The 15,090-nt window shown below is 33.9% G+C and overlaps 1 protein-coding gene across 1 annotated transcript in view; it reads right to left on the bottom strand.

Moving 5' to 3' along the window:
- The window catches only part of lcor (ligand dependent nuclear receptor corepressor), a 59,871-nt gene extending 48,206 nt beyond the window's left edge, over window positions 1-11,665 (bottom strand). Inside the window, exon 1 of the mRNA XM_067395791.1 lies at window positions 11,569-11,665. Coding sequence (XP_067251892.1) covers window positions 11,569-11,665 — 97 coding nt within the window. The remainder of the gene's footprint in view (window positions 1-11,568) is intronic.
- Window positions 11,666-15,090: the final 3,425 nt, after the last annotated feature.

Below are 15,090 nucleotides of genomic sequence, written 5' to 3'. Positions count from 1 at the left end.
ACCAACTGATTCTCATATATAGTTTATAGCATTAGTTGAGATTTCTTTTTCCCTTGAGAAAATTTGCCAAGTACTGTACCTGATATATAATCCAAAATCAATATCAAACTGAATCAGAATCGAATCGAATGCTTGTGAATCGAAATCTAATCGAATCATGAAATTTGTGTCAATACCCAGCCCTAATGAAAATATATTATAACATTTATATTCATTGTTTTATATTATTTTCTTTTTTTTTTTCAGAAAGTTAATATATAAATATAAGAAAGTTTCAATTTAAAAGTAATCAATTTGACATCCATTTTCACATTCTTTACTAAAAGAATTTTAATTCACAAATCATTATCCTAGATGCAGTGACACTTCGCCTCATAAAAAAGCAGATCTCATTGTTTTCAAAAGCTTATATGTTTTATTCAGTGTTTAAGACACTTTTATTGTTAGTGAAGTAGAACAGATGTTGAGGTAATGAAGATTTCCGTTGGCTGCTTATACTGCAGCTGGGTAGATTCACCCTTGAGAAAGTAGATTTCTGCTCATCTCAATCACCTACAAGGTATGGCTAACAAATACAAACCATTGCTGAATGAATAGCGCAGATATCGCATGTGACTGCTGTTGGTGACTATGTGATATCAATAGACTGAAGTTCTCTATTCTTTGCTATATAGGTTTCCTACGCTTCAATTCACACATTCTGCCAGATTCAATTCACTTCACTTCCAAATAAACTGTAAACACTGACACAAAAGCGTTCCCCACAGCTGACCTTGTCAAATGCTTTGAAAATTTCCCAAAAAAAAGAAGAAGAAAAAAAAAAAAAAAACATGTAGTAGAAGAACTAAAGTAAAGAAAGTTAATTTAACCTAGTTTTCTTTGGATCAAAACATGCACATTAATGAAAGAACACTGTAATGGATTTTTTTTTTTTTTTTTACACATGAGAGTGGAAAGACTACAGAAAATGAGGAAGAGACATTTCGAATTCAAAACGTTGAAAGGTGGATTTGAACCTCCAGTGTCCGCGTGAGCATCATAGTCCAGCGGAATTAACCACTTTGCCATGGCTTTAGGTAATAGCTTAATGTTTCATTTTGTTCAGGAACTACAACTCCTTTCTTTCATTGCAGAAGCTTAAATAAAAGAGTGCCACATCACCTATGTGAGATTAATGATATAAATAAGCGTACGTACGCTATTGCCATTTTGCCTTTACACTTTAATGCCCTCTATCCCCGTATTTCATACACAGACATCAAACTAATTAATTTGAAGGACTGCTGAAAAAGCTAATTATGAGGTCGCAAGGTGCACATATTTTATTATTAAAGAAAGAACAGAAAAAAAGAAGTTTATAGAGGCAGACTGGTTTTTCTCAGACGTGTGCTTCCTAACCTCAGGGCGTAAAAGAAGGTTTTTACACGTTGCTTAGTGACGCTGGGTGAGATCGCTATACTCTTAATTAGCCTTTCCTCCATCCCTTTGTCTCCTGCTGCCTGTCAGTCATTTTTTGGACTATATATAACATGTTTGGATTGCAACTGAAAAGTTGTTTAAAAAAAACTCTGCTTGTCTGGCTTTTGATTTCTAAAGGACACACGTAGTATAAAGGGGGAGGGGGGATCCAATCAAGAAAGCGACCCCCATCCATTTCATAAGGGTCTTTGTTTGCAGATGAATGACTAATTATGATCCTCAAATGATGTGGCGTAGCATCTGATGAAGTTAGGATAGTATTTATAACATGCTGGCCATAACAGCAAGTTCTTAGAGAATGCTATAGGAACATCTACGGCATTAGATGAAGCACAGTAGGATAAAGGGGAAGGTACAATTATTACTAAAATGGTTGCATACTGTATCCACAGTGTATGAAGATTAAAGAATGACTGATTAGTTTTATATATCAATCCTCAGAGATCAGGGTGGCAGATGGTAGATATAATCCTAATGATATATATACAGTATAGTACAATTAAATGATAGCAAATTAGATCTATTGGAACTAAGTGAGGTTGACTAGTTCATTTAGACTTTTACTTAACTACAAATATATTTGTCATGTTTTAATTGGTACTTTAATTAGCATTTTGAGATTTAGCAACAAAGTGGCTTAAACGACTGAAGGGAGACATGAAGATCGTCAACGCTGCCTTGGAAGACGCCTTCGACCATGCCAAATGGAGAAAGCTCTGCAAAAAAGCGGACCCTGCAGACTAGAGGAACGGGATTAACGCTAGGACGAAGAAGAACTAGAACATGTCCGATCACGGTTAAGTGAAGCTGCAACTGCACTAGTTATTCAGGGCTTTTGACTGATTAGTCAGCTAGTCATTCAGAAACCCCCACTGAGATTTTGAAATTTCACACATCCCATTCCTAATTTAGGATCAGCAAAATTAATAGTCCACCCCAAAATTTTTGAAAACAGAAAATGTGTACCATTCATCAGAATTGATGCATTGGCACAGTTATCAGGCAAGAATCTCAAAATGGTCAAATAACAGTCAATAATAATAACAATGATGATAATAATAATAATGATAATTGACTATCCAAAAATATCATGTTCATTGCCGTACCCTATACTTCAGTAAATAAAAACTTTAGCATTTTCCTTTCTGTCACTTTTGTTAACACTTACAAAAATATGCAAATTAATGCAACATTTTTAAGTATCAAAGCAACAGCCAAATTTAGACAACAAATATCATTTGATACTCTTGAGACTAGAATCTAAATTAAGTAAAAAGGCATTAAATAAATATTATTAAATTATTTAATTCTTGTTTGGATTGTTCAATGTCTAAATAATAAGTCTTTTGTCTTTTGTACCCAGTAAAAAAACACTATTAAGATCAAAAAGATAAAGACTATGAATGTCTTTAATCTTTAAAGAGAGGATAAAAGCAGACTTTGCCATCTTCCAGATAATTTAGTCCTATTACCAGCAAAATAAAAAACCCAGAACATTCCTGCAACCAGGTACAAGCTACTGCACAAAATGCTAAAAACAAACAAACAGAAAACACACTCAAGTGCTTCCTCTATCAGTTATTTCATTTTCCCTTGTTCAGTTCCAGCAAGAACATTGCAAGTGCAGAAGTGTTATTTGCAGAGGAGGTTAAACAATGTCATTTGGGCCCCTCTTGACCTAGATTGTGTTTGAACTAGAGTGCGGGAAAACTCTAAACCTGCAGCTTGCGATGAGGGAACAGCCAATCAAATTTAACCCATCAGGACATCGGCCTTCTATGACAGGACCTTTTAGGTCACCAAGCCCCAATTGCAGGGAATGTACATCTCGTACATGCACGAGTTGTCATAAAAACGAACTATTGGCTATGAAAGGCAATTTTAAGCTTTTGATGGTGGTGATTAGTGTCAAAAGCAATGTTTACTTGGCCATTAAGCACCAAATGTGCAGCATTAGGTTAAAGTAGACGTGGATTTAAGTCTGCTGTAAAGCAGGTTATTTTTAGGGTTAAGTGTTCACCAAAAAAACTAATGTGATAAAGGCTGTTATTTCTTGAAAAAAATTACTTAGATCAATATTCTTCATGATTGCAAGGCCTTCTGTGTTAGTGGCTTATGACAAATGGTTTATTTTCAGGACTGGCACATGTCACTGACCTAGTGATCTCCATGTAAACCCACAGATCATCTGTAGCACATTTAAAAATATATATTTCTTTGAGATAATTACTTAAAAAAAAAATTAAAAAAAACTATAGTACTTTTATAGCCCAGGGACAATCTGAGAATGAAAGCACTTACAAAAAAGGCATGGCCTTCATCGTGTATTACAGTGCCACTATTATGCACCTGAAACTTGGATCAATAATATCCTTCTATCTGTCTGTTCATTTAATAGGGTCGGGGGATATAACAAAAAATGTATCTATTTTGCAGCTTTTTTATATATTATATTTTATAGATAGACCATTATTTCAACCATACAATCAATGTTGCCAAGTATGTTGAACTCAGTGCATAAAATACATAATTAAAAACAGTATTCCACAGAGTTTTTCCAGAAATTAACTGAAAGAGCCATATTTAACCATTTCCATTAATATGTGCCAAATATAGTGAAAAAAGGAATATCAGAATCACCATAATAAATCTAACCCCTCTAAAGGTGTAGTTCACCACCAAAAAAAAGTATTGTTTAAACGTTCTTTCTTCAGTGAAACATAAAAAAGAAATTCAGCAGAATGTCCAAGCTGCTCTTCTCCATATAATGTAAGTGAATAGTGAATATTTTCACCAGTAAAAAAGCAGCTGGACATTCTGTTAAATAACTCCTTCTGAGTTCCACGAAACGGGTGAGAGAATGATGATAACATTTTCTTTTTTGGGTGAACTATACCTTTCAAAAAGACATCAGAGAACATGTATCCATTGTATGCCAGCGTGATAATTCAACAACACATGAGTGAAAGGAAACCGTCATCTCTCCAGTCAACATACAATGTAGATGATGTGATACTCCATTCAAAAGCAATCTTTCCCACAAAGCAATCTTTCTTGAATCCTTCAGGTCCCTCCCTGGACAAATCAAAAACATTACATCCTAGACCAGTTAAGTCAATGCAGCATTCAGCAAATTATTAAAGATAGTAAGAGATTATCACCAAGGAATTTTTTAAACAATATTTTATAATGCATTACTCAAATATTAAACAGTGCAAATATTTACCAAGAAACTGTCAAACTACCATGAAAATATCCTAAGTCAACCAAACAGCAATATATAGCCTATCCAGGTCTATTGTTTTGTTTTTCTCATTTCTCATTTATGAGTAGAAGTTTAAACACAAAACAACAGCGCCTGCTCAAAAAAATAAACAAATAACATCACTTCATGCTTCCTATATCTGCTCAAATATAATTCTAGGCTATATGGTTTTTAATGAGATTTAATCTAGTTTTGGAATAGGTTAAAAAAACTAAAAGTAATAACTTGGCTGAAGAGATAACAATTGTTATGCGTTCCACTAAATGACTTTTAGTCAGAGCTGTCTGGAAAAATCCTAAAGCTTATAAGAACATTAAAATTACCAGAAACAAATAGCTTTATAATAATAATAATAATAATAATAATAATAATAATAATTCAGCATTTTACAAATAATAGTAAATACTTAAATTTTACTTTTGTAATTGGTGGCAGCTACTGAACAATGGAGTCTTACAGTGGGACTCATAATTAGTTCTCATTTAATAGCACAAAGATCCTAAATACTATAGTCATTAGATCACCAGAGTATAAAATCATCTCTATTCGGGAAGGGGTCATGTAATTGATATGAGATTTCAGCAGGCTGAAGGCCTGTTCTCATCATATGATTTTCACATGGATTCTTGCTCTTTGAGAAACAAAAGACATCCTTAACATGGATGTAGGACTAATGTTGGAGAAAATCAATGAAACCATAGCTCAGGGATGGGCAAAACTACATACTTGTAAGCTGTACTAAAATTATTAATTGTATGTTTTAGATTCACCAGACCATTTGTTCAGATGTGCTTTAAAAGAGATCAACTTTTCTGACATTCTAATAGCATGCAAATTAAAGCACTGGCGCTAAAACACACACAAAAAAAACCCACTAATCGACAAGTACATTGTTTGACTGGTCAACCATCGCAACCCATCCCTAATACAGCTAATCATAACCCAAAAAGATTACATACATAAGATACATAAACAATAACTGTAAAACTCAATATGGCAGCAATGACTGCGCAAGAAACATTAACAGTGGCTTTTAGTTCATCAAAGTGAATTTTGTTCACATTAGATTCAATATATTTGCAGGGTAACTGCGTTCAACATTTTAATAAAACCTTTTCTGGCCACAAAATCTGAAAAAAAAAAAAAAAAAAAATACTCAAATAACATTGATGCATGTGAAATATCCATCAAATAACTACAATAAGAAAACCTATTATGGAAAACTTCAACATGTCTTTGTGTGCAACATTTCACAAGTATGTTTCAGTATGATTAAAACTACTTGTCTAAAAGTTAAGTTTTAGTATTTAGGAATTGTACCACCATAAGCATTAAAAGCTGAAAACTAGGCTGAATGGTTTTAGTTTATTTGCCACCGTTACATACAAAAAAATCTGCATTAGCATTCCAACAGTTCCCTGAAAATACCTGCAGCATTAGGCAACAAAAATAATATAAAAATTCCTTCAAACCCCCACCCTAATCTAAACTCATTCCGAACACGGCATGTGTTCAGGGGGTTTATTGGATAACAACCACAAAGTGTCACATGAGAAGTAGACAAAAAAAGAAAAAGAAGTAAACCATATAGCAGATTTTGACATGTTTGGATTTACAGGAATTTGTTTAGCTAAAGGCTCAAATGAACTTCAACACAGAAAGAGGAAGAGTAAAAATGTAGCTTATCTTGTCTTTACGGTTACTGGATATCAAAAAGAAACACTCCCAAAGTTCTTGCGCAAGAGCCTGTTAAAGAATGATTCAATTATCAAATCAAAGGTTTCGCTTACCTAGAATCTTTTGGAAATTTAGGGGCAAAACCGGAGACAATAAATGTGCTTATTAATTAAATATAACGTGAAAGATTTATTTTACAATTATTATTCATTTGCATCTAACGTCCAAAACTACCAACTTGTCTACTAAATTAAAAGAATTCACTATGTACATGGCCAAAAAAAAAAAAAAAAAAAAAAACTGAACTGAACAGGATTAGCATGAAATGAGGAGTCAGAAAAGTCAGAATTGGGATAAAGTACGGATTTAATCTAGATGCCCTTGACAGAATGAGAATCCCTGGGGTTTTAAAGTAAAGAATAACGGAGACAGACTTCCCAGATGTCAAAATACTTAGGCACAGAAGCCTGACATATTTAAGATCTGAACTGTTGAGAAAAATCCAATGGAAAAACCAAAAGTATTATCTCTAGGAGTATAGTGCTACTACTTTTAAAAGTTACATGGCTTAGTGAAACCCTGACAGCTTCAAAGCTTCAAAATATATATGTGATGGAGACCGAAGCTGTAAACTCTAGATAATACACACCGCATGCTGAAATCACGTAGAATCGATGTTTAAGAATCAATAATTACAGTTACTATCATGATTATAAACACAAATAACATTTTGGATTCTCCAATAGTGCAAACAAAACTTTCTTTTGGTCATTTATACATTTTTTTATTTGGTTTAATTAAAATGAAATACAACCTAACAGTTGTTGTACATTTCATTGAACTGTTCAATATTTTAAATAAAATACTAAATGCAACTGACACTTTAATTAACGTAGGCTTTATCCAGAATAAATGCAACAGCATTTATTTATTTATCTATTAAAAGTGTAATAAAATAATCCATGCAGTATTTTCCCTACACATGCAGCTTCTCAACATCTCCACAGAGAAAATGATCCATACATAATTCAGAGGACATTTTTTTTTTTAATCAATTTAAAATGCTGTTGATTTTCAGAGGTGGTCAAAACGAATGCAACTTGAATCAATGCACCTTCTTGCAGCCTACATACCAATTAAATCTGCTGGAAACTGTCGTCAAATAGCTCCAGACGCTTCTTTAACAACCTCTTCAGTTGGGGGTGGATGTTCAAGAGCTGCTAGAAACGTTTTACGGTCAAGTTAGAAAAATAAAGGTAAAGTCGCTCAAATGTCACTCAATATGTGCCAAAAAGATTCTCAAAGCACCAAAACTCAAACCAAAATGCATGATTATTAACCAATAATATAGCCTAATTGAGAAGAACTACAGGAACTTGTAAAAGCACTAGGATATCTAGTATGGACTAGACCAAACTGGAGACTAAGGCATCGATAAAATGCAGTAAATGTCAAAGGAATATCCAAAAAAGCTCTATATTTGAGAGAAAGGTTGCAAGAAACATAATTGGCCATAAGGTTGTTGCTGATCTTTGATGAAAAGAGAGGAAAAGCGGATGCATAGAGAAGCTTTCGAAGAGAGAGGGGGAGGTAGATGATGACTAGAGATAAAAATAAAAAGTGACATTTTTCCTGATGGTAATGGTTCTCACAGCAAGCAGCTTTGACCTTCAGTTTTGTTTGAATTTGTGACGCTCTCGTGCATGACACCAAATGTGTGGTGACAAATTCACACAGAAAGAGTCTGAAAAGCCAGGAAAGCCAAGGTTAGGTTTGCCACTGGAGTGTCGGGTCCATGTATGTATAAGCTGTTTGTAGGGGGTAAAAATAACCAGCAGACTGATATATAATTGGTTGATTAAAACAGAGGCACCTCACAATTATTTATTTAACCAAATAAAACATTACAGACTCTAAATCTTATTCAGGGGTCTCATTCAGCATCCTTTTCACTAATCTTGAGCCAACAATAAACTGAAATGATTTCATTGAAATATTCTGTTACTTTAAGTGAATGAAAATAAATGACAAGGCTATTCGAGTCTGAAATAAAAATTTAAATGCTTATCATAAAATGATTGTTAATAAAGTCAGTTATGAGTTAATGAGTTTGATTATAAATTCAGTGTTGGTACTTTTTGTCATTTATTATTAATAATTATTATTAAATATTTATTTATTATTATCAAGAGTATTTTTTAAATCAAGCAATTCACAATTTTAGGGAATCAGTCCTTCAAGGATTCTAACAGTTTGAGAACCACTGCTGTAACCATGATGCGAGACTATCGTAATGTTACCAACAAACAGGTAGCTATTAGAGCTCGATTCAAACATCCATGTGATCTTATTCATAATTGACAATGTTTTGTCTGTATCTATTAAACCTTTGACAAAATCACAGTGCAACACTCAAACCTGTGTCAGCGCTGCTGCTGGGAGAGAGCAGTTGTCATGTATACTAAGAAACGGTTTCACAGTCTTTTCAAACACACAGTATTGTTATTTCTGTGTTAAAAATATTCATATTATCACAGAATTACTGGGATAAAAGTTTATAGATCAGATATAAACACAGATGTCTATGAAAGTGATCATTTTTTAAATTATTCAATCAAATTCATTAAACATTTTAAATAGACTGCAGCAAATTAACATTTTGTCAGAACCTCCAGTAAATAACATGTTATTTTGTTTAGTTGACTTTTTAGAATTGTGATCTCTATTTTAAACAAAAACAAATTGTGATTCTCAATTTATCCAGAATCATGCAGCTCTACTAGCTGTATAGCTATATAATTGCTATATAATAGGCCATGTTACATTACAGAGAGATTTGGTAAACAGAAAACAAAAAAAGAGATTTATGACAAATACAATACCACCGACAGCAAAAATCCACTATCAAACTAACGGTTTGCAGAGGTTTTTAATCATTTCAACTTCTAGCAATGCTGGCATATGGGAGAGTATGTTAACAACAACAGAGTTTAGATTTTGGAACTTTGACCCTGGAAAAAAGTTTGAGGAAATGATTTATGATGCTGCCTAAAGCAGATTATCAGCAGAGCTCAAGAGTAAATTCTTGTCATGAAGGTGTGAATCAACTTTTACATACTTCTAGATTTCAGAAATAAGGTTGGGAGATTAAAAGCTAAGCTCTCATTAACTTACTGCAAATTTTCAATAAACTAAGCCCAAATTATTTAGCCTATATTTCCTCAAAATGTACTTAGAATTAATCTCTTGGAGAGAATATAGGCACAGCACAAAATACAAGAAGCAGCAAATCTTAAACACAGCAATTATATTTAAAATAGAGTTATTTTTCCATTACATTTCCAGTCATTTGAGACTACTAGAAAGATTTTAAAATCATCTCAAAGAAATATTCTTATCCAATATAATAATTTACAGCTGAATATAACAGAAAAACAAACATATTCACTATAGAAATTCCCATGATTTGTAAGGTAATAATTAACTTAATATTTTCCATGACTTTTGCAGGCCTGAAAAATCGTGGGAACCTTCCTTAACGGCTCATTGTCAAATATCTTTCATATTTCAGAACAGAAGAGCAATGAATCCAACCAACATCTCCTCTCTGGTTTGACACTTTCTGAAACAGATTAGGAGTTTGTTTTTGTTTTTGTTTTTTGTTTTTTGTTTTTTTTTATAGCATGAGAGGATAACCAAGCAGGTTTCACTGACATATGCAATCTTCAATAATAAAACACATCCTAGTCGTTTAAAACACTGAAGTGTATCATATTTTATATGATGTGGAGCATGTTGAACAAACGGAAGAGCAAAGTTCACAATAAAAGCTTTACCATTAATACAGATACACATGCTCATATTTAAAATGTTTTTGCGGCATGTGTAATATCTTAAGCAACGTTAATGCAGCATCAAACAGACGGTGCAATTCTCTATCGTTTAAATATTTACACTGTTTTGGTTGATAGCAAGAGTGACCAACATTTACTCAAAAGCTGCAGTTAACAGATGCCAAAAGCCAGGGGTTTTCTGTCAGACATTAAAAGGGAGATTAACACAAATCTAGGGTTGAAAACTGGGAAACCTCGAGGTTAAGACTCAATAATCTCCCAATAACATCAGATACTGTGATTTAAAGGGATTAAACATAGCTAATGAAACATTAGATTTAACGGGGGAGGGGCGGGAACACCAACAATTTTCCGTCATATTTTCGGAAATGAAAAACAAATATAAGTAAATAACAAATGGAAATGGTTTCGTGGGTTCCTAAAAACAAATAATGTTGTTATTTGCACGACATTCTGGCTACACTGGCACGTCTCGTTCACGGTCTGCCCTATTGCTTAAAAAAAAAAAAAAAAAAAACACATCAAAACAGACTCAAATATCAGCGCATATATATTCCGCAAAAAATCTCCAGATTAAGATCAAGACGTTATATTAAAATTCTCAGTATAGCAAGAATCTGGCCTTGACAGGGCCGCGATAACAACTAAGCAATATGCGCAGTGTCATTTTCTTTGTCAACCCCCCACCTTCCCCTAAAATACAAAATTATTTTCTGACATTTCCCCATTGCAGCAATGCGCGCTCCCCCAGCGCCGATGATTTGAGGGAAGGGAGGTAACGCGCGCAGCAGCATGACAGTGGGGCGGGGACGCGCACAGCCCTCCCCCAACCCCAAATAATACAGTAGCCTACAATAAAACAGGGAGCGCGCACACGGGCAAAAGGAACGCATTTGATTGGTCAATGCACAATTCCCCCTGTACACGTAACACGCCCTGCTTACAATAAATAAACATCGCCCAAATTTTCTTTAAAAAATAATAACTTAAAGGAAATACGCTGGGCCATAACACGAACCATTACACAGACAAATAAAATAACACAAATGTGCACTTCACACATATTGTTTCTCAAATAACGGCCGCATACAACTAAACTCATTCTGCGATTTTTTGATAAGGTCCAGCGGGTGGTGAGCGGCTATAAGAAAAAATCGTTGCGAGACAAAAAAGCCGCTTCGCTCGCCGCTGTAGGCAATGGATTTTCACTAGTCCCCTACAGCAAATATACACATTCAGTGAACACATGAAGCTGTGCTAAACAATTCTGCATGTTAGGTTATACGAGCTTACCTACACAGTGAATGAGTTTATGCCGCCACGAGTCAAGTTCCTGCCGAAAGCCGCGCCTCTCGATCGTACATTGCTGCCTTCTGCACAGACTCGCCATTTTCTATCGGCCCCTCCCGCGGGCGCGCACCTTCTACTGGGAGCTTCCCAGCGTCGACGTCATCAGAACACTTCTCTCTCTCATTTGCTCTCTCTCTCTTTGTGGGAAGGGCTGGAAGGGGTCTTCACTGCTGCAGCACTCTTCTGACAGGTCCCTCCCTTATCCAAATCTTATTCAGCCTGATACCAAAGCGTTACATTTTGCTATTGCGTATTTCGCTGAGAAGAATAAAAAAAAAAAAAACGCCTTAATTGATTTGAGCACGATATAGTCTGTTATTATCATATTAATAATATTAATAATTGTATATTTCAAATGAAGATAACTTATACATAAAACAATAAAAAATACATTGTAGTTATTTTAATAATAGCCTATACCAGGGTTATTCAATTAAAGTTCCAAGAGGTCTCTATATTTCCTTCCCAGTCTGGACAATACTTTTTTGGAACAGTTATACATTTTCATCAGGGCAGCTGTAGTATACTTTATAAAAGAAAAAATCATCAAAGATGAGAATCTTGATCCCTGAGAGCCAAAGCAGTGATGTCTAAGAATTTTTAGGCTACCAACATTTACCAAAAAAAGTAAAAAATTTCTCCCAACTTGATATGAATATGAAAAGGTAAGATGAAATCAGATGTTTTATCAGGCTATTATTATTATTATTATTATTTTACATTTAGACTGTTAAGTGTATGGCACATATGGGGTCTTGGGCCTGAGAAAATATACTGGGGCAGGGTTTACCTCTCAAGAAAAGTATGGACTATTTTTAGATTTTGCTCAAAGTAAACTGAAACAACATAAATAATCAAGTAATCAAAACTCTCATTGTAAGCACAAAACAAAGTTAACCAGTAATTTCAAAGTTTTTTGTCTTCCCATCTCTAAATAAGTGTCCAAATTATAGCATTGTTTTTTAATGAAATGCTCTTAATATGCTGATATATCGTCCCAAACCTGTAAGACCTTTGTTCATCTTCGGAACACAAATTAAGATATTTTTGATGAAATCTGAGGGTTTCTGAACCACACATAGACAGCTACGTCATTGCACCTTTTGAGGTCCAGAAAGGTAGTAAAGACATCGTTAAAATAGTCAACGTGACTACAGTGGTTCAACCTTAATGTTATGAAGTGATGAGAATACTTTTTGTGTGCAAAAAAAAAGACTTTATTTAACAATTTGAACTGTTGTCATATGCAGTTGACATAGTGAATGCAGTGAAATCTTCTGTGTTTACGTCAGACTCATTATTGGCCAGCTCCTGTAAAAAAACAACATAAATAAAAAAGTATTCTTGTCACTTCATAACATTAAGGTTGAACCACTGTAGTCACGTTGACTATTTTAACAATGTCTTTACTGCCTTTCTGGACCTCAAAAGGTGCAATGATGTTGCTGCCTATGTGTGGTTCAGAAACCCTCAGATTTCATCAAAAATATCTTCATTTGTGTTCCGAAGATGAACAAAGGTCTTACAGGTTTTGGACAACATGAGGGTGAGTAATTAATGACACACTGAGAATTGTTGGTTTAACTTTAAAAAAAGTAAGTTACTTTAATTTTGAATTCATGGAAATAAAAAATTTAATACAATGCTTTGAGTTAATGAAGGCGAATGGTTTAATCAACAGAAACGCAAAATTATTCTTTAGCGGGAGAGAGAAACAATGCTCATGGAGAGGTCCACCATTTGAATACCACTGGCCTACACTTTAGATTTACATTACAGAAATAGTACTGAATTATTAAATTTGTACCAAGTCTCTCTGAGGAATGTTTAATGCATTATAAAAAGTATCATGGCTTGCCATTCATAATTAATTGGACACTTTGTTCAAGAAAAGTTGTCACATCAAGCATCAGCTGCTTGCATCTCCTCAGCCAATCAGGTTTCACTTGGACAACGGCTCAGCCAATCAGGGTGTCACTTTGAAGAAGCCACGAGTGGACATCCTGTGAGTGGATCAAGTAAAATTAGGGATGGGCGATACCATTTATTTTGTTTTCCATATAATACTGATACTTTCAAAGGCCAGTATCAAAGATATCGATACCCCTAAATTGAACTTTTCAATGATTACATTTATTAAACGATTAAATTAATAAAGAGTTAATTAAATGTCAACCTGGATCACAAAACCAGTCATGGGTCTATACAAGGATTTATACATCATCTGAAAGCTAAATAAATAAGCTTTCCGTTGATGTATGGTGGAAAACATCAATATTAAGATATGATGTTAATGTGATAATATATATGATAATAATATGTGGTGGAGATACAGCTATTTGAAAATCTGGAATCTGAGGGTGCAAAAAAATCTAAATATTGAGAAAATCGCCTTTAAAGATGTTCAAATTAAGTCCTTAGCAATGCAAATTCATTTACAAAAATAAATGTTTAATATATTTACAGTAGGAAATTTATAAAATATTAAATGGAACATGATCTTTACTTAATATCCTAATGATTTTTTGCATAAAAGAAAAATCTACAATTTTGAACTATACAATGTAATGTTGGCTATTGCTACAAATATACCCATGCTTCTTACGACTGGTTTTGTGGTCCAGGGTCACAATTTATCTTATAATATTTTTGGGAAATGCAACACTGTTTACTGCAATGCCAGCAGTTCTGCCTTGCAGCATTTGTATGTGTTCAGATGAGCAGGAGAATAGTTATATCCTACACAGTTATTCGCTAACATATTATTTGTCCAATTCAATGCATATTGTACGCATTAAATTTCTTGTTAAATAAAATCACTGGTAAAAAAAACCCACTTTAATATCAATGCTTGAATCAATATCGATATATCGATACTTCGTTATCGATATGCCCATCCCTAAATATAATTGATTAACTAGCTTTTTAAGGCAGTGATTTTTTGGTCATGTAATTATCCAGGAATTTCTGTTCCTTCACAATTAATGCTGGCAGTATAGCAGGTACAGTGCAGATAAAGGTACACTGTTTGTTAAGTGAAATGGAGTGACTGACAGCTTTTATTGTGCTAGCAGTGGAGCTGCAGATTTCCTTATGTGATTTCAATGAGTTGCTGTGGTAACAATTGAAGCAATTGTTATATGACATAGTAAAAGAAAGGCAGCTGAAATGAATAAAATATAAATGCATTATAAGTTATTTGCTAACTGAGAATAATGTGCTGCATTTTCACTCCAAATGGTATTTCAGTAGTTAATCTAACCGACTTCATACTTTTGTGTGTGTGTGGAGAATGTGATAATTAAATTTGCTCTTTTCCATACAACAAAAGTAGATAGTAAGAATGGTTATCAGACTATGAAAAATGCCGTAAAAGGAAGGATGCTTAAGCTAAATTTTTAAAATTCAAAGGAAGCTTTTTATACAGTATAATTAGGCTCCCTGAGACTTATTCAGATTCATTTC

The sequence above is a fragment of the Chanodichthys erythropterus genome, chromosome 10 (assembly GCF_024489055.1).
Source record: "Chanodichthys erythropterus isolate Z2021 chromosome 10, ASM2448905v1, whole genome shotgun sequence".
Taxonomy (NCBI): Eukaryota; Metazoa; Chordata; class Actinopteri; order Cypriniformes; family Xenocyprididae; genus Chanodichthys; species Chanodichthys erythropterus.
This window is presented reverse-complemented; position numbering and strand designations above follow the sequence as displayed.